The 15378-nt window shown below is 37.2% G+C and overlaps 1 protein-coding gene across 2 annotated transcripts in view; it reads left to right on the forward strand.

Moving 5' to 3' along the window:
• The window catches only part of HGF (hepatocyte growth factor), a 156040-nt gene that overhangs the window by 54487 nt on the left and 86175 nt on the right, over window positions 1-15378 (forward strand). The window contains exons 5-6 of one of the 2 annotated variants that reach the window (XM_082256600.1): window positions 510-652; window positions 6709-6829. In XM_082256600.1, coding sequence (XP_082112726.1) covers window positions 510-652; window positions 6709-6829 — 264 coding nt within the window. The remainder of the gene's footprint in view (window positions 1-509; window positions 653-6708; window positions 6830-15378) is intronic. The other variant, XM_082256601.1, reaches the window with a different exon arrangement.

Genomic DNA, 15378 nt, shown 5'->3' on the forward strand with positions numbered 1-15378 from the left:
TATTAATTTTATTAATTTATTTTACATGTTATCCACTGTTTATCAAATGAAATTACATTTTTTTTTGTCTTAGTCTTGTGTTTATTCTTGTTATATAATTGAATGTGTATTCGCTATCATTTTATTCCCTTTGCTATATTTTAGTAGCCTGTGGAGTGCATGTAACCTTGCTTTAATGTATGTCATTATCTAACACATAATTTCAGGAGAAGCATATTATCTAAGAATACTTTCAGCTGTTACAAGCATGAGACTGTTAATTAATAATATTTACAGTATCATCTGCTAATTGATATTGCTAATTATGGGAGTCCAGCAATGGCTTAAATTACCACTGACGTATCTGACACGTATGAGTCATAGTTCATGTAGTAGGTGAAAAATTACTGGTAAAGTTTTAGCAAGACATACTAGAGTAAAGTTACAGTCACAAAACTCATGAATGATGTGCCATAGTAGTAGTACTAAGATTTACTACAACGTTTGCTGTAATGTCATTTTAAAACTAGCTTTTTGCATTCGAGCTATCGAGGTAAAGATCTCACGGAAAACTATTGCCGAAATCCCAAAGGAGAAGAAGGAGGGCCTTGGTGCTTTACTCAAAACCCACAGATTCGCCATGAAGTGTGTGACATTCCTTTGTGTTCACAAGGTAGAATGTATTTAATTTACCTATTACATTAAACACATGTTATGAAATAGTGTAATGCATTGTCAAAGCCTAATTCTGACCATGAAAAAAATGGTATTGTCAACATTTCTTTGTGGTTGAAACTAATACAGGTTTTGATTTAATAGGGCAAAAAGCAATGTGCAACAGCCTAAAGCAAGTAAGCAGAGAAAACTAACTGTGGAAATCTGAAATAGGATTAGCTACCCTAGTGGCACACAACTGCTCTTTGCATCCTGTTGAAAATTAAAGTAGAAGATACTGTATGTAAGACTAGCTACAGATGCTGCATTTTTTTTTTCAATCAGCTGGAGAGCTGATCAAATAAAAAAATTAATGGATTTCCACATCAGTGTCTGTAGCCAGCTGATCAACAAAGTTTTCCATCAGTCCCGTTCTACAGAAGTTAATTGTTAGATCAACTTCTGTCAATTGGGAACATTCATAGGTGGACCAAAATTCGACCTGTTCAATTTCCTTGACTGTAAGATACATGCATTTTGTGTTAACTGAACAATCAGACTGACTGTGATGTACAGAATGTGGTCAAATTCACAAAAACTATTGAAAAAAAAAAAAAAGAAAAAAGAAAACTGCAACAGCGACTAAAGTTTCTGTTTGATAATGGAAATCTTATTTGAATCCTTTACTATGCTTTTCTAGAGGAATGTACAATATTTGTCACCTATTCTGTGGTCCTCTCTGGAAGTTGAGTTAAAAGGATTAATCATCTGTTATATAAAATGTAAATAAAGGCATTAGCAAGCACTTCAGCAATCTTTTTGGTCTAGAACCAATAAGCAAAAATTTTATTTAGATTGAAGTCAGAATTCCTAATGTGTATACCTGTAGATGCCTTCTTTGCAGGCAACCAGCATCTTCAGAATATTCAGAAGAAGGAGATAACAATGGCAGCCTGTGAATATATATATATATATATATATATATATATATATATATATATATATATGTATGTATATATATATTATATTTAGTATATATAGCTTATGACAGGTTATCTTTAAAGTGTATCTAACACCAAAACCTTTTACTAGTTTTGGATTGCATAGAGATTGATTAAAGCCATTGGGTTTGGAAGATTTTCCCAGAGTCTCAACAGGAAGCAACTGTAAATCATTGCATTCCTGTTCAGGTGAAAACCTAAGTTTTGTATTTCCTGGCATTATTAGTAATTTTGATAATGGTCACCAGGACAGATAGAGAATGAATTTGCCCAGACAAAATACAGATAGCAATAAAAACCAATGTTATAACCCTTCCACACTGCATCCAAAAAATAAAATAGCTTTCAATATACTTTACCAGCTTGCTAATGAATTCAAACAGTGTTCAAAATTAGATAAACGTTTATGATTGATTAATTTTTTAATCAATGCACCTTTGGTGTGTTTAAAACATGTTTTAAAAATTCTGAATATTGAGATTTTACTGTACAATATACAGTCTTAAACTTGTTTTAATGGAATGTGCACATATTCTTTGTATTTATCTTACTCAATTCCTCAGAAATCATTCAGTACTAAGTTATGGAACTGCATAAAGAAAACAAAAGGAAGAATAGCTTCACCACATTCTAGCAACATCATTTTTAATTTATAACCATTGTATTCTATGGTTTGGCAGTTTTACTTTCTAAATCAAAACCAGGTGGTCCTGGAGAAACACAATAGCGGCAGACACACGCTCTTGAATGTCTTACCAAATCCATACAAATGTGTGGTAGAAATCACTTTAATAGCCTTTAACAGAAATATTTTCTGTATAGAGGAACAAATTATGTTTATCTGAAGAATTATATTTTGTTATGCTGTTATTTTATACTTATCCCCAGATCCTATTGGAAAATCTTGGAAGATCTCCCAACATTTTGCCTTTTTTCAAAAAGTTTTTGTCTTTTGTTTTGCTTTAAGGAGATTTCAAATCAAGAATGTATTTTGATAACCGAAGAAAACAAAAACTTACAGATTAATATAAAATAAGAGTCTTATAAATATAAAATATAAAACCAATATATCCTCCAAAAGTAACGGGAATCCTCAAAAACACGACCCAATATAAAGCCCTTTTATGCCCTCAAATCAGCCATACAATAAAATAAAATAAAAAGGGTTCTTTGCCCTGTTTGGAAAAACAAAAAGAAGTCAGCAGCTACAAATACTGTACCTGCTGACTTAATAGGACACTTACCGGTCCAGGGATCCAGCTCTATCCTCACCCGAACCAGTTCTTCACCGGTCTTTGTGAATGGTCCCAACTTTCTGGGACCTGTGACATTTCCCAGAAGGTTGCAGGTGTGGGAGAGGAGAATTTTTATTGGATCATCGCAGCAATCCCAACAAAGGTAGAAGCAAGAACCTGCCAAAGCTAGGTACCTACCCCCCCCCCCCCTCAAAGTGTCTGAAATAGAAGATTAGGGGGACGAAGGCATAAAGTAGAACTTCCCCTTTAGAATGAAGTTGTGCTTTAAAGGCAAAAAGACCCAAATAAGGACAAAAAAGGCAGAAAAGGGTTTGGTTGCCCAACAAGTTGGCAATCAGAATTAAAGTACAGTTTCTTGACCAAACCTCATTACTCCCTATGCAGGTTGTTCATTTTCCCTATTTTCCCACAGCAGCTTCAATACACTCACCATGGCTGCTTTGTGCTGAGTCCCCCCCCCCCCCGCCACTTTTTTAATGAGGTAGCTGGCTTATCAAACCCCTCCCCAATTGGTCATTCTAAGCCTGCTTGTCATACTTCAAAGACCATGCAGTGTATTATTGGGATTATAAGTTTTGAGTCTGGATTTTCCAACTTCCAGGATTTGTCTGGTATTAGAAAACCCAAACTCCATCCTTTTAATTAATTTAGAATTCACCTGTGCCAAGACTATTGACAAGAGTGTGTTACATATTCTTAACAAGCAGTAAAGGAGCTTTAAAACATATCATTACTGACCTCTCTAGCTGCTTGTACTGTGAAGTAATTCAGTCTCAAAGATCACAACAAATACATTAAAGTGGTTGATAAAGAGTAACTCCACTTTTGTTGACAAAAAAAAGCATTCCCCTCTAGATGATCTATGTATATTACAAGGATTTTAACAAACATTGTTGCAGATTCCTACCTTTTGTTATTCTGAAGAAATGCCTGTGTGTTTATCTGTGCCCATGTTCTGAGTGAGTCTAATGGGAGTGGTTTCATATTTATTAAACAGCTGCTGCACCTACAAAGCTCTAATGAGAAAAATTGCAGTGTCTGCATCCCTTTAGACGTGATTTCCTACTGAGAGTATGTCACCAAAAATTAAATTTTTATTGCAGGAGATGTCTGAAATCTGACTTGTATCTTAGTGAAGACTTCTGGGGAAATCAGTAAGCCAATCACACAAGCAGGAAATTAAATATCTGGGGGATGTTCTGTACACATACTGTGTATAGAACACCTCCAGGTAGACAAATTGCAAGACATGTTACAGAAAATTACAGCACTGCAGTTCGAAAAGGAGAGGTCATTTTTAATAAAATTTAATTACAATATGACTTGAATCGCAATTGTATATGCTATTTAATTTTTTTGTTTATTTGCTGTTTTTTTCCCCACGGAAGTGGAGTTACCCTTTAAGTCAATTATTTCAATTCCTGCCAGCCCCTCCACAAGATGTACAACAAAGGGTGTGTGTTTTGTTTTTAATTCAGCAGCTAAATACTTTTTCAAATCGCTGATGTGCGGTCATGTGATTGACCACCGCTCTCCTTTCTCCAATCTAAAGACTACAGTGGAAGGGGCTAAGTTTCCCCTCTGATGTCAGTCGGTGGTCAAGAGACCGTACATTGGCGATGTGAAAAAATGCATTTATCTGCAGGAAAAAAAAAACACATACTGTGTAGTAGATCTTGTTATTGCGGAGGGGCTGGCAGGAATTGGAATCACTAACTTTTTCCAGACAACATAGCGGCAGGAGGGAAGGGGGGGGCGGAGGAGACAGCTTACTACACAGACTCCCAAGCTAACAGGAAGAGAGGGGTGGGGAGAGAGGAGCGCAGAGGGATGACAAAGGCACAGAAAATGACCACAGTGTCATGGATCAGCAGCCATGATTACTGTGGTCAGCATACAAAGGGGAGCACAGAAACAGGCAGGATCAACTAGGTATATGACAACATACAAAAGGGACAAATTACACTGCGGAAGCACTATGTGGTTTAACATGCTTGGGGTTACAACCACTTTAAATTCAGGTTCCAGTGGTTTTCTAACAGCTTGGAAACACTGGCAGAGAGGACTGACAGGGTGCCAAGGTTGTGTTGTAATAGAAAATAATATGCAAAGGGCTAACATTTCAGTAATTTTGCGTTATTGCTTGTTCATCATAAGTGAATACATCTGTGTGCATGGTTTGGGCATGGGTTCATTTAAATGGATGTTCTTTTCTCTTTTGCACAGATTTAAATTTTCCTTTACATACAGGCTACATTTTTAATGCAATTAACTGTGGCATATAAAACATTGGATATCTGTGGGTTGTGCTCAACAGTGGTTATCCACTGTTAAGTATTAAGAAGGCTCCAATATTTTACCATGTGTTGCTAGTTATTAGGGAAAAAAGTAAGAACAAAGGGCCCCGTACTAATCAATGAGTAATAGGTTTCCCAGAAAGTCACTGCAATCTTTTGTCAGCTTGCTGTATCTAATTCGGTGTGGAAATTAAATAAACAAATTTAACATCCTAAATTCAAAACATAACAAGGTATGATGTAAGAACTGCTATGGGAACATAGTCATCAGCACTGAAAAAACAAAAGCATGTCTACTTTGGGGGATGTTTAAAAATACAAAAGATATCTCATGCATTTATTAAGATTTTAGAATGATATTACTAAAATTGATAAATGCTAATAGTAGTAGTAGCTGATATCCTTAAGCCACTGTTTGGTGTATTGGATCCATTTTGTTCTACTTATCACAGGTGTTGTTTCAATGGTTATTTGGTTTAACAATGCATTTGTCAATTTACTAATAATTGTAGCCCACAGAATAATTCCCTTTACTTCATTCCTCTCTCTACTATAATGCAATTCAGCCCAAATGTTGTCAAATATCTGACTTATTTTTCATTTAAATCTTTATAAAATAATTTGTGATACCTTTGGAGTAAAGTGCCCCTCTCAATTTAACCATTATGCTAAATTGGTTTATGGCTAAAATGTAGCTACATACATTTTACCATAGCAGTAATTTTCATCAACACAATTTTGGCACCTAAATGATTTGCCAAATACTCTGAAGATAAGTGTTAAATATGGTTATGGATAGGGAGGGGTTTAGGTGAGGTTTGCATGTCATGTTTGTGATCAGACTGTGGGGTGGATTTACTAATGGCAAATAGACTGTTCACTTTATAGGGGAAGTTAAACTTTGCAAGGAAGTTTGCCCTTGGTGAAGGTGATCTAGGTGAAGCTCTACTGACTTCCATTACCCAATCATGTGCAAGCAAAACTTGTTTTTATTTTTTTTTTCTGTGCACATGATTGAATATTTTTTCCAACCTGAAATCTTACCGCATTCACTAAGCTCTGGTGAAAATTATCTTGCAGATTGAAACTCCCTTTGCAAAGTGAACAGCCTTTTTGCCTTTAGTAAATAAATGCATTCCTAAATGTCCGGTACTGGTTTTGAAGCACCAAGCGAACGTACTGTCTTTTTCAAATCTTCAGCATAGCCCCAGGAGCCCAAAAACCATATGTGCTCTAGTAAGGAAATTCAACAATTTCTTAGCAGTATTGTCAGCTGCTGGTTCCTCTACCCTTCTGTAACCTATTGATTTCAGCCATCAAGGTTTTAAGCTATAGGAAGGTAAGGAAGGCAGAAAGGGTAAGGTCAGCACTTTATATTGCTACAGAGTGTTGAAATTTGCATGCTAGGTGCTCCTGGGGGTGTTTGAAGGCATGCAGGACATATACCCAAGTGACATTTTATATAAATGGAACTATACATTAGTCTTTTTTGCTAAATTTGCACTGCAATCTACTTTTCAGTGGAATGTGTGACATGCAATGGTGAACATTACCGGGGAGTGATGGATTACACAGAAACAGGAAAAGAATGTCAAAGATGGGATTTGCAGAGGCCGCATAAGCACAAGTTTCGTCCTGAGCGGTAAGTACTGCCAAAAAACTTTGCAAAATCGTCTATGCCGTGATGTATGAGGATTTATGGATCTTAATGCCACATTATTTATATTGTTTATAATGAACTAGGAATTGATGTGTTAAAACATAAGTTAATTAACCTGCTTATGTAAACTTCCTGGAATGTTTTTGTTAGTTGGATAGTTTGTAGAAACGCTGTTGATTTACCACTGAGTTAATATGCTTCTGTTTAGAGTTTTTAAGAATTGAAGGGTTGAAAACTGTTGCAGTGTTTAAAGCCTTGATGCTAAATAATTGGGTTTACCCGACTCATATGTCAAATGTAAGATTTTTTTTGAGGCTGCAAAAACAACCGCTCTAACATTGTCCAATAGTGATAAGCAACGTAATTTTGGCAACGTTAAATCTTTCAGAAAATTATGAGTTTTTTTAAATATAAACTTTCAATTTTGTTCACTGAACAGCTCAGGCAACATAAGCTTAAAAAATTATTTTAACCAATAAGGTGCCATTTTTTTATACAAAATCAGGATAGTTGAATGGAGCTTCTGTAACCATCTGAAGTAATTTTAATCCCATTGCAACCTTAAAAACATCCCTAATGTGTACTTCCAAACTTACTAGTTCTTTCAAAAAGATTTCAATTGAGAAATATTTAAATAGACTACTCAACCTACCACCATCTCTTCTAAATCTAAATTGTTTATGGTAAGTTGATGTGATATGGTCAGATTTTTTTCAAAATCAAGTTGAAATAAGTTAAAATTTAAAGAACATAGCTAAGTACGGCATGCATTAATTAGGCTGTAGGCTAGCAATAAGCCTTTGTTGAGTCCCAGTCCTAGTGTTGGAAACCTGTTGATTCCCTTTCAAATAGGCCTTGCTTGTACCTGAACGTCCTACATTTGGATGTATATTTAGTTAGATAATCATACTAGCTTCTGGTAACTGGCAATGTGAATGGCCACCTAATAAAATAGCATGACTGAAGTGCAAATATTTGGTATCAGCTTTTTCTATTAGAAAGAAAAATACTAGTCATATTTAGTGTTGGTCATGTCACTTAAAAAAAGTAATTAGTTATAGTTACTAGTTACTTCTCACAAAAAGTAAGTAACTGAGTTACATCAGTGAAAAAGTAACTAATTACCAGGGAAAGAACTATTGCGTTACTTTAAAAAAATAATCAAATATGTCAAATAACTTGTATGCCCCTTGTATGTGTGGTATTTACTGAGTGGTACCTGCATGGTATTTGCTGAGTGGTACCTGCGTGATACACTGGTACGGTACCTGAGTGGTATTTGCTGAGTGGTACCTGCTTGGTATTTGCTGAGTGGTATTTGCTGAGAGTGGCACTGGGGTACCTGCGTGGTACACTGGTACCTGAGTGGTATTTGCTAAGTGTTTCGGGCTGCGTGGTACACTGGCAGTGGGTACCTTAATGGTATTTGCTGAGTGGTATACCTCAGTGGGTATTTGCTGAGTGGTACCTTAGTGGGTATTTGCTGAGTGGTACTGGCTGGCTGCTGGTGGTGGCTGGTGTTGTGGCACACTGGTGGTGGGGGTCTGAGTCCTGAGTCCTCCTGACTAGTCTGCACACACTGCTGTGATCATTAGGAACCATGTTTAACTTTTCATAGACCCCGGCACTTTAACATTTTCCTGGAGCCGAGATCATTTGGGACACCGCACCTGCTGTTGAATGACACGCACCCACAGGGAAGTCTCAGGGTTGGAGCCAAGATGATTTAATTTAGTAACTGGGCATGCACAGTGGGACGCGCGGCAACAGCTGATGAATGATGCGGTGTAACGTTAAAAAACACTACCCTGTGAAAATTCCCTACCCTCCGCAGCTGTGAGCATGCGCACTGTGAAGCGGCTCAGCTGATGAATGATGTACCCACACCAGAAGTGACGAGGGTATGGAATTTTCACGGAGTAGGGTTTTTTAACGTTACACCGGTGTTCTATCAGAAAACCCTACCCCGTCAGAAATACCTACCCTCATCACTTTTGGGGCTATATATATATATATATATATATATATATATATATATATATATATATATATAAAATCAGGAGAACAGCCCTCCATTTTTTTAATTATTCCATTTATATTACTAACATAATATTTGGTTATCCTGACCACATTTAAAAAAAAATAAATAAATAAATATATATATATATATATTTTAATCCTTTCATTTATATATATATATATATATATATATATATATATATATATATATATATATATATATCTATATCTATATATCTATATATATATATATATATACACAGTCAGGTCCATAAATATTGGGACATCGACACAATTCTAATCATTTTGGCTCTATACACGACCACAATGGATTTTAAATTAAACAAACAAGATGTGCTTTAAAGTGGAGTTCCACCCTAAAATGTAACTTCTGTCCATCTTCTTGCTCCGGGTCACCTGAAAAACAAATGGATTATTGCAATTTTTTTTTTTTTTACTTACCTTGTTTTAGAAGATAGTATACTTACCTTACTTCCTCTTCCTCCCTTGGCGGCCACGGCGAGTCATCACTTCCTGGCTTGCAATGATTCCTGGGAGCTGAATGTCATCGCTCCCAGGAATCAATGCGCCTGCACCGGCCCCGACGTCAGTTCCGGTGCAGGCACCGTCATACCTTGCTAAACAGCTTCTGGGCATGCCCAGAAGCTGTGCAGGGATGATGCTGCAGCCCCGGAAGTGACGGCGGGGCCGGTGCAGTGCATCGTGGGACCGAAGAGGACATAAGAGGATGCAGAAGAGGATTACACTGGCTTCAAGCTGCCCACACCTGAGATGGCAGCGCTGGACAATACATTTTCAAGGTAAGTATTTCTTCTTGCAGGTAAGTGTAATGCAGAGTGATGGGAAGAGAAGAGTATGGAGAAGGAAAGGAAATGCTCATGATCCAAAGCATACCACCTCATCAGTGAAGCATGGTGGTGGTAGCATCATGGCGTGGGCATGTATGGCTGCCAATGGAACTGGTTCTCTTGTATTTATTGATGATGTGACTGCTGACAAAAGCAGCAGGATGAATTCTGAAGTGTTTTGGGCAATATTATCTGATCATATTCAGCCAAATGCTTCAGAACTCATTGAACGGCGCTTCACAGTGCAGATGGACAATGACCCGAAGCATACTGCGAAAGCAACCAAAACGTTTTTTAAGGGAAAGAAGTGGAATGTTATGCAATGGCCAAGTCAATCACCTGACCTGAATCCAATTGAGCATGCATTTCACTTGCTGAAGACAAGACTGAAGGGAAAATGCCCCAAGAACAAGCAGGAACTGAAGACAGTTGCAGTAGAGGCCTGGCAGAGGGATGAAACCCAACGTCTGGTGATTTCTATGCATTCCAGACTTCAGGCTGTAATTGACTGCAAAGGATATGCAACCAAGTATTAAAAAGTGAAAGTTTGTTTTATGATTGTTAATCTGTTCCATTACTTTTGGTCCCTTAAAAAGTGGGAGGCACATATACAAACTGTTGTAATTCCTACACCGCTCACCTGATTTGGATGTAAATCCATTGTGGTGGTGTATAGAGCCAAAAAGATTAGAATTGTGTTGATGTCCTAATATTTATGGACCTGACTGTATATATATATATATATATGTATAGGCATTGCACACACTGCGGAAGTGACGAGGGTAAGCAATTTTTCTAAGAGGAGAGGAGGAATTACACTACTTCCATCTAGTGGTGGTAGATGTAATTGCGATAAGTATTAGGGGGTGCTGGGTGGCTGCTACACCCAGAAGGTTTTTTTTTTTTTTTATCTTCATGCATAGAATGCATGAAGATAAAAAACCTTCTGGCTTTACAACTCCTTTAATGGAGAGAATGCGTTAAAGTGGTTGTAAAGGCACAAGGTTTTTTACCTTTACGCATTCTATGTATGAAAGTAAAAAATCTTCTGTGTGCAGCAGCACCCCCTAATACCTACCTGAGCCTCCTCGCAATGTCCCAGAGAGCCTTGCCTCTCCAGGGACTCGCACTCTTGATTGGCTTTTTGCGGCAGCCAAAGCCATTGGCTCCTGCTGCTGTCAAATATAGACATTGAACTAATCAGGAGACGGAGGGGCAGGGCTGACCTGGGGCTCCATGTGAAAATGGACACACGTGTGTCGGGGACATGCCATAGGTCAGGAGTGCGCCTGCTTAGGTGCCCACAGAGCAAGCTGGCCCAGAGCACTGGCGTGGGACCCGGAAATAGGAGGATCCAGGCTGCTCTGTGCAAAACCAACTGCACAGAGAAAGTAAGTATAGCATGTTTATTACTTTAATATCGCTTTAAGGTAAAAAAAAAAAAACCCACAGAGACTTTAGAACCACTTTAAAATGGGAATATCTACAAGATAAGTGTGAAATATGGCCAACTGGCAAATATCCATTGCTGCTGCATCTTTTACTTCTCACTTGTACAATTTTTTTGCCACACGCAGAGTGAAAATAGCATTCTTTTTCCTCAGGGAAAAGGGAATGACTGAACACTTAGACTAAAGATTTTACAACCTTCCAGGAAATCTCTTTGCATTGCCTTTGCATTATCTATACTACTGATGTTCAGACATTTTTTTCAAAAATTGAAATCGCAAAATGTAAGAATTTGTGATATTAATGTAACCTGCTTTTCAAACTGTATTTGATATTTGTTTAGCTAATGAGGAAAATAATATTGTTTTCTTTTAGTCAAGAACAAAATGGAAAGCTTTTGGTAAACAACATAGTGATTTCCAGTCATAGATTAATCCTTTACTTAAGAATATAATCTGCTATGACACTAAGCATACACAAATGTCATTTTCTCTTCTTCATAACATCCATCACACCACCCAGGGGATTGAATTTCATATCAATGCTGAATTCAATATTGACTTTAAAGCTTTCATTTAAACTGACCAGGAAATGTATCAGGCACATAAACATCAATATAGTCACATTTAAAATGGCAGTAAAATTGATGTAGTGTTCTTGTTTCATAGTGTTATCAAATTAGGTACACTGTTCAGAGAAGATGCTAAATCTGAATTATACATAAGTATAACAAATTATGTAAACAAATATGTATTCAAAAAATGATTATAAACTATACTCATCGTAATACATTTTCATGTTCTTTTGGCAAGGCCATGTGCAATATTCTATACCGTGTGACCATAGTGGTTGCTTTACTAATGGAGAACGAAGTTTACTTAGCATATACACATTTAGGACTTATGTCTATGTAAAAAGATGGTTGAAGTAAATATATCCTATCTACTCCATTTTAAATGAACCACTATGTCCATGCAGTAGATAAATTTGCAAAAGGTTTGATCTAAACAATATAGAATTTATTACAAAAATATCTTGTTTTTTTTTTCTTTTCTATAATGATCCATGTACACTACATTTGAACATTTGACACCACTTCTTAAAATTACAAACTGCAGAGCTGCAAGGCACTGCCTTTCTTCCCCAATGTGATATGATAGGAGGAAAAGCCTTTTTACCATATGTTCAGGGGTGAGCTCAGTGTTCAGTTCAAATGGAACTTTAGACTGAACGCTGGCTGGTCAGAGCATTTAGTGTGGTAATTCCAGGAGAACGTTACAACCTTTAGCTGTCAGTGATTGACGATGGACTTACAATGATTTAGGGGAATTGTATTTTTTTATTAAAGGACTTGGTTGTCTCTTTATTTCTAGGATAAAGCTCTTTTTTTTGTGAATGAGTAAGGATACTATTTTGGTAAACAGGGCTTCCAGATTCCTGCAGACCCCCACAACCGCCGGGAAAGGGTTGTGGGGATATTAAAAAAAAATTACATTTACAAATAAAAAAAAAATGAAACCATCTAAATTGCCAGCAAATTGCATTAATTTCTACCTTCTTCTTTTTTCAAACAACGAAGTTGACAATGACATCTGTCAAAGTTGTTTTACAGCAATTTAAAAAAAAAAAATCCTTTATAACCGCTTGCCGACCGCCTCACGTAAGAATATGGTGGCAAAGAGGCTCTAGTGGGCTGGATTTCATACCTAGTATGTGATCTAGCACTACTGGGCAAAGAAGGCATGCCACCGGCGTGCTGGATGTGCTGTGATTAGTCACAGCCCCAGCCTATCAGCAGGTGCCGGCCAGTGGATGACCACCGGCACCCACTGATATTAAGGAGGAAGACAGGACAGAGCTCTGTCAATGTAAACAATATAGAGCTCTGTCCTGTCAGTGGGAATGTGCCTGTTTTTGTTTCCCTTAAAAGCATGGAATACAAACTCGCACATCCCTTATTAAAAGCACCAAGCACTGTTAGGCACACATTTAACCCTTTGATCATCCTAGCTGTTAACCCCTTACCAGCCAGTGTCATTAGTACATTGATAGTGCATATTTTTAGCACTGATAGCTGTAATAGTGTCACTGGTTCCCTTAAAGTGTCAGTTAGTGTCAGGCTGCCCGCCATACTACCACAGTCAAACTTTAAGTCGCTGATCGCTGCCATTACTAATATTTAAAAAAATCCAGTAAAATTATATTAATTTCATTTGTGTACAGCGTTTCATGACCATGCAGATGTCAGTTAAAATAACGCAGTGGCAAAAAGCAAAAAATGGCCTGATCAGGAAGGAGGGTAAATCTTCCCGAAGCTAAAGGTGGTAAATATCAGTTCCAAAAAAAATAAAAAATTCTGCTCCCTGCAGCATGTAATTCTTTTTTTTTTTCTTTTTGCATTGTAGACGTTTATATTCCACAGGGCAGTGAACACTCCCAAGGTGTTTTTTTTTACACTCTCTTCCATATTTGTCCAGAAAATGGGCACTTTGAATTTGAAAGATTCAAAATCTATGGGGTAGATTTGGGGGGATATGGGGGGTTTTAATGGGGTTAGAGTTTGGCATCAGAACTTCATGGAAGATCTGCAAACTCCTGTCCAACCAAACCCAGGGCTTTTCGGCTCATCACTACATATGTTAAATGAGGATCAGGTACAGGACATATGTTAGTAATGTATGATTCTTTGTCTGCCCTTTATTTCATACATTTTGTCCAATATATTCTTTTTAAACAGTTAAACAAACCCTGTTTTCTAAGTTTTAATTACAGAAAACCTGATCAAGTAGCACATCAATACATAAAAAATTAAGGATAATCTCACATAAAAAGTAACTTTTTTTTTCTCAAAAAAAAAAGTAACTTTGTTCATTTTTTTGGGACACTCCCAGTGGAGGAAATACCAGATACAGGGTAAACCTGGAATGCCTAGAAAGTCTGTACAAAACATGACTGTGAACAAGTCAGGTTATTTATTCTTGTGCTATTAAAAGCTTAGGGGTTTCCCTGATGAATAATTCTTGTTTCATAGTTACCTTTTATATAGGTTCTTTATTCAGTGGGACAGATACAGTTTTATAATCTAGGAGAACTCATAATTCTCTTCTCTAGACTCCCTTTCAACAAAGAATTTAGCAATATACTTTTATCTGCTAGCAGATTAAAAGCTCAGAAATCTTAAGTTGGATTTCTCTACATAAAACTGACATCTGAAATAAAACAGTGATGTCTTACACACAAGACGTGGATCATGGTACAAAGATGGACCTGTTATACATTTTGCAGTTAACGTAGATTTATATGGAACACAATTTTGTATCCTTCCTAATTGAAAAAATATGTTTTCAGAAGCCAATGCTGCACTTCAATATGCTGACATATTGATGAATATACAAATGCAAATTGAGAATAAAATAAACTTGACTGCTGCTTGGTGTAAGACTAAATTAGATTGAAGAAAATGAACACATATTTGACAGGTTAAGTGGGGGAATTATTTCTTTACATGGTGCCTTCAGATCAGTGAATTAGTACTTTCTGTATTTCCCCTTGGTACTTTATTTCCCCAAAACTGCACCTATTTAGATTTTCCAGACTGCACTTCTATAACAGTGGGGGAGACTTACTAAAACTGGTCCACACAAAATCTGGTGCAGCTGTGCATAGTAACCAGTCAGCTTTTTAGGATTTATTGTCAAAATTTAACAAGCTGAAGTTAGAATCTGATTGGTTACTGGCAAAGCTGCACCAGATTCTGTGTGAACCAGTTTTAGTAAATCTTCCCCAATGTGTTCCTAAACTTGTCACCAAAGGGAATAGGTGGTCTATCTATTTCTTAGTGTGTTTTTCGTGAAGATGTGAAGTTCTTAACACAGACTTTTAACAATAAGGATAAGAAATATTTTTCCTTCTTAAAGGCCTTGTTCATATAGGTTCATATGGGTGTACTGATGCGTACACCTGTGTGAGGGATGTGTTTGCCTGCTCAGGTGGTCCATGCTTCCCTTTTCAGGCATACCCATTCTTGTTAATTGGGACTCAGTAGCTGCACGGACACAGCCACCGCTCCCAATTTGCAAGCCATGCGAGTGTTGGTGGATGGTCCAGAATGCACACTATCTGTGTTCAGGGCAGCTCATCTGCACTTGCACTGCTGTCAAGTTGGGAGCAGTGGTTGTGTCTGTGTAGACTCTG

Source organism: Pelophylax lessonae (assembly GCF_965119305.1).
Source record: "Pelophylax lessonae genome assembly, chromosome: 4".
In the NCBI taxonomy this organism is placed as follows: Eukaryota; Metazoa; Chordata; class Amphibia; order Anura; family Ranidae; genus Pelophylax; species Pelophylax lessonae.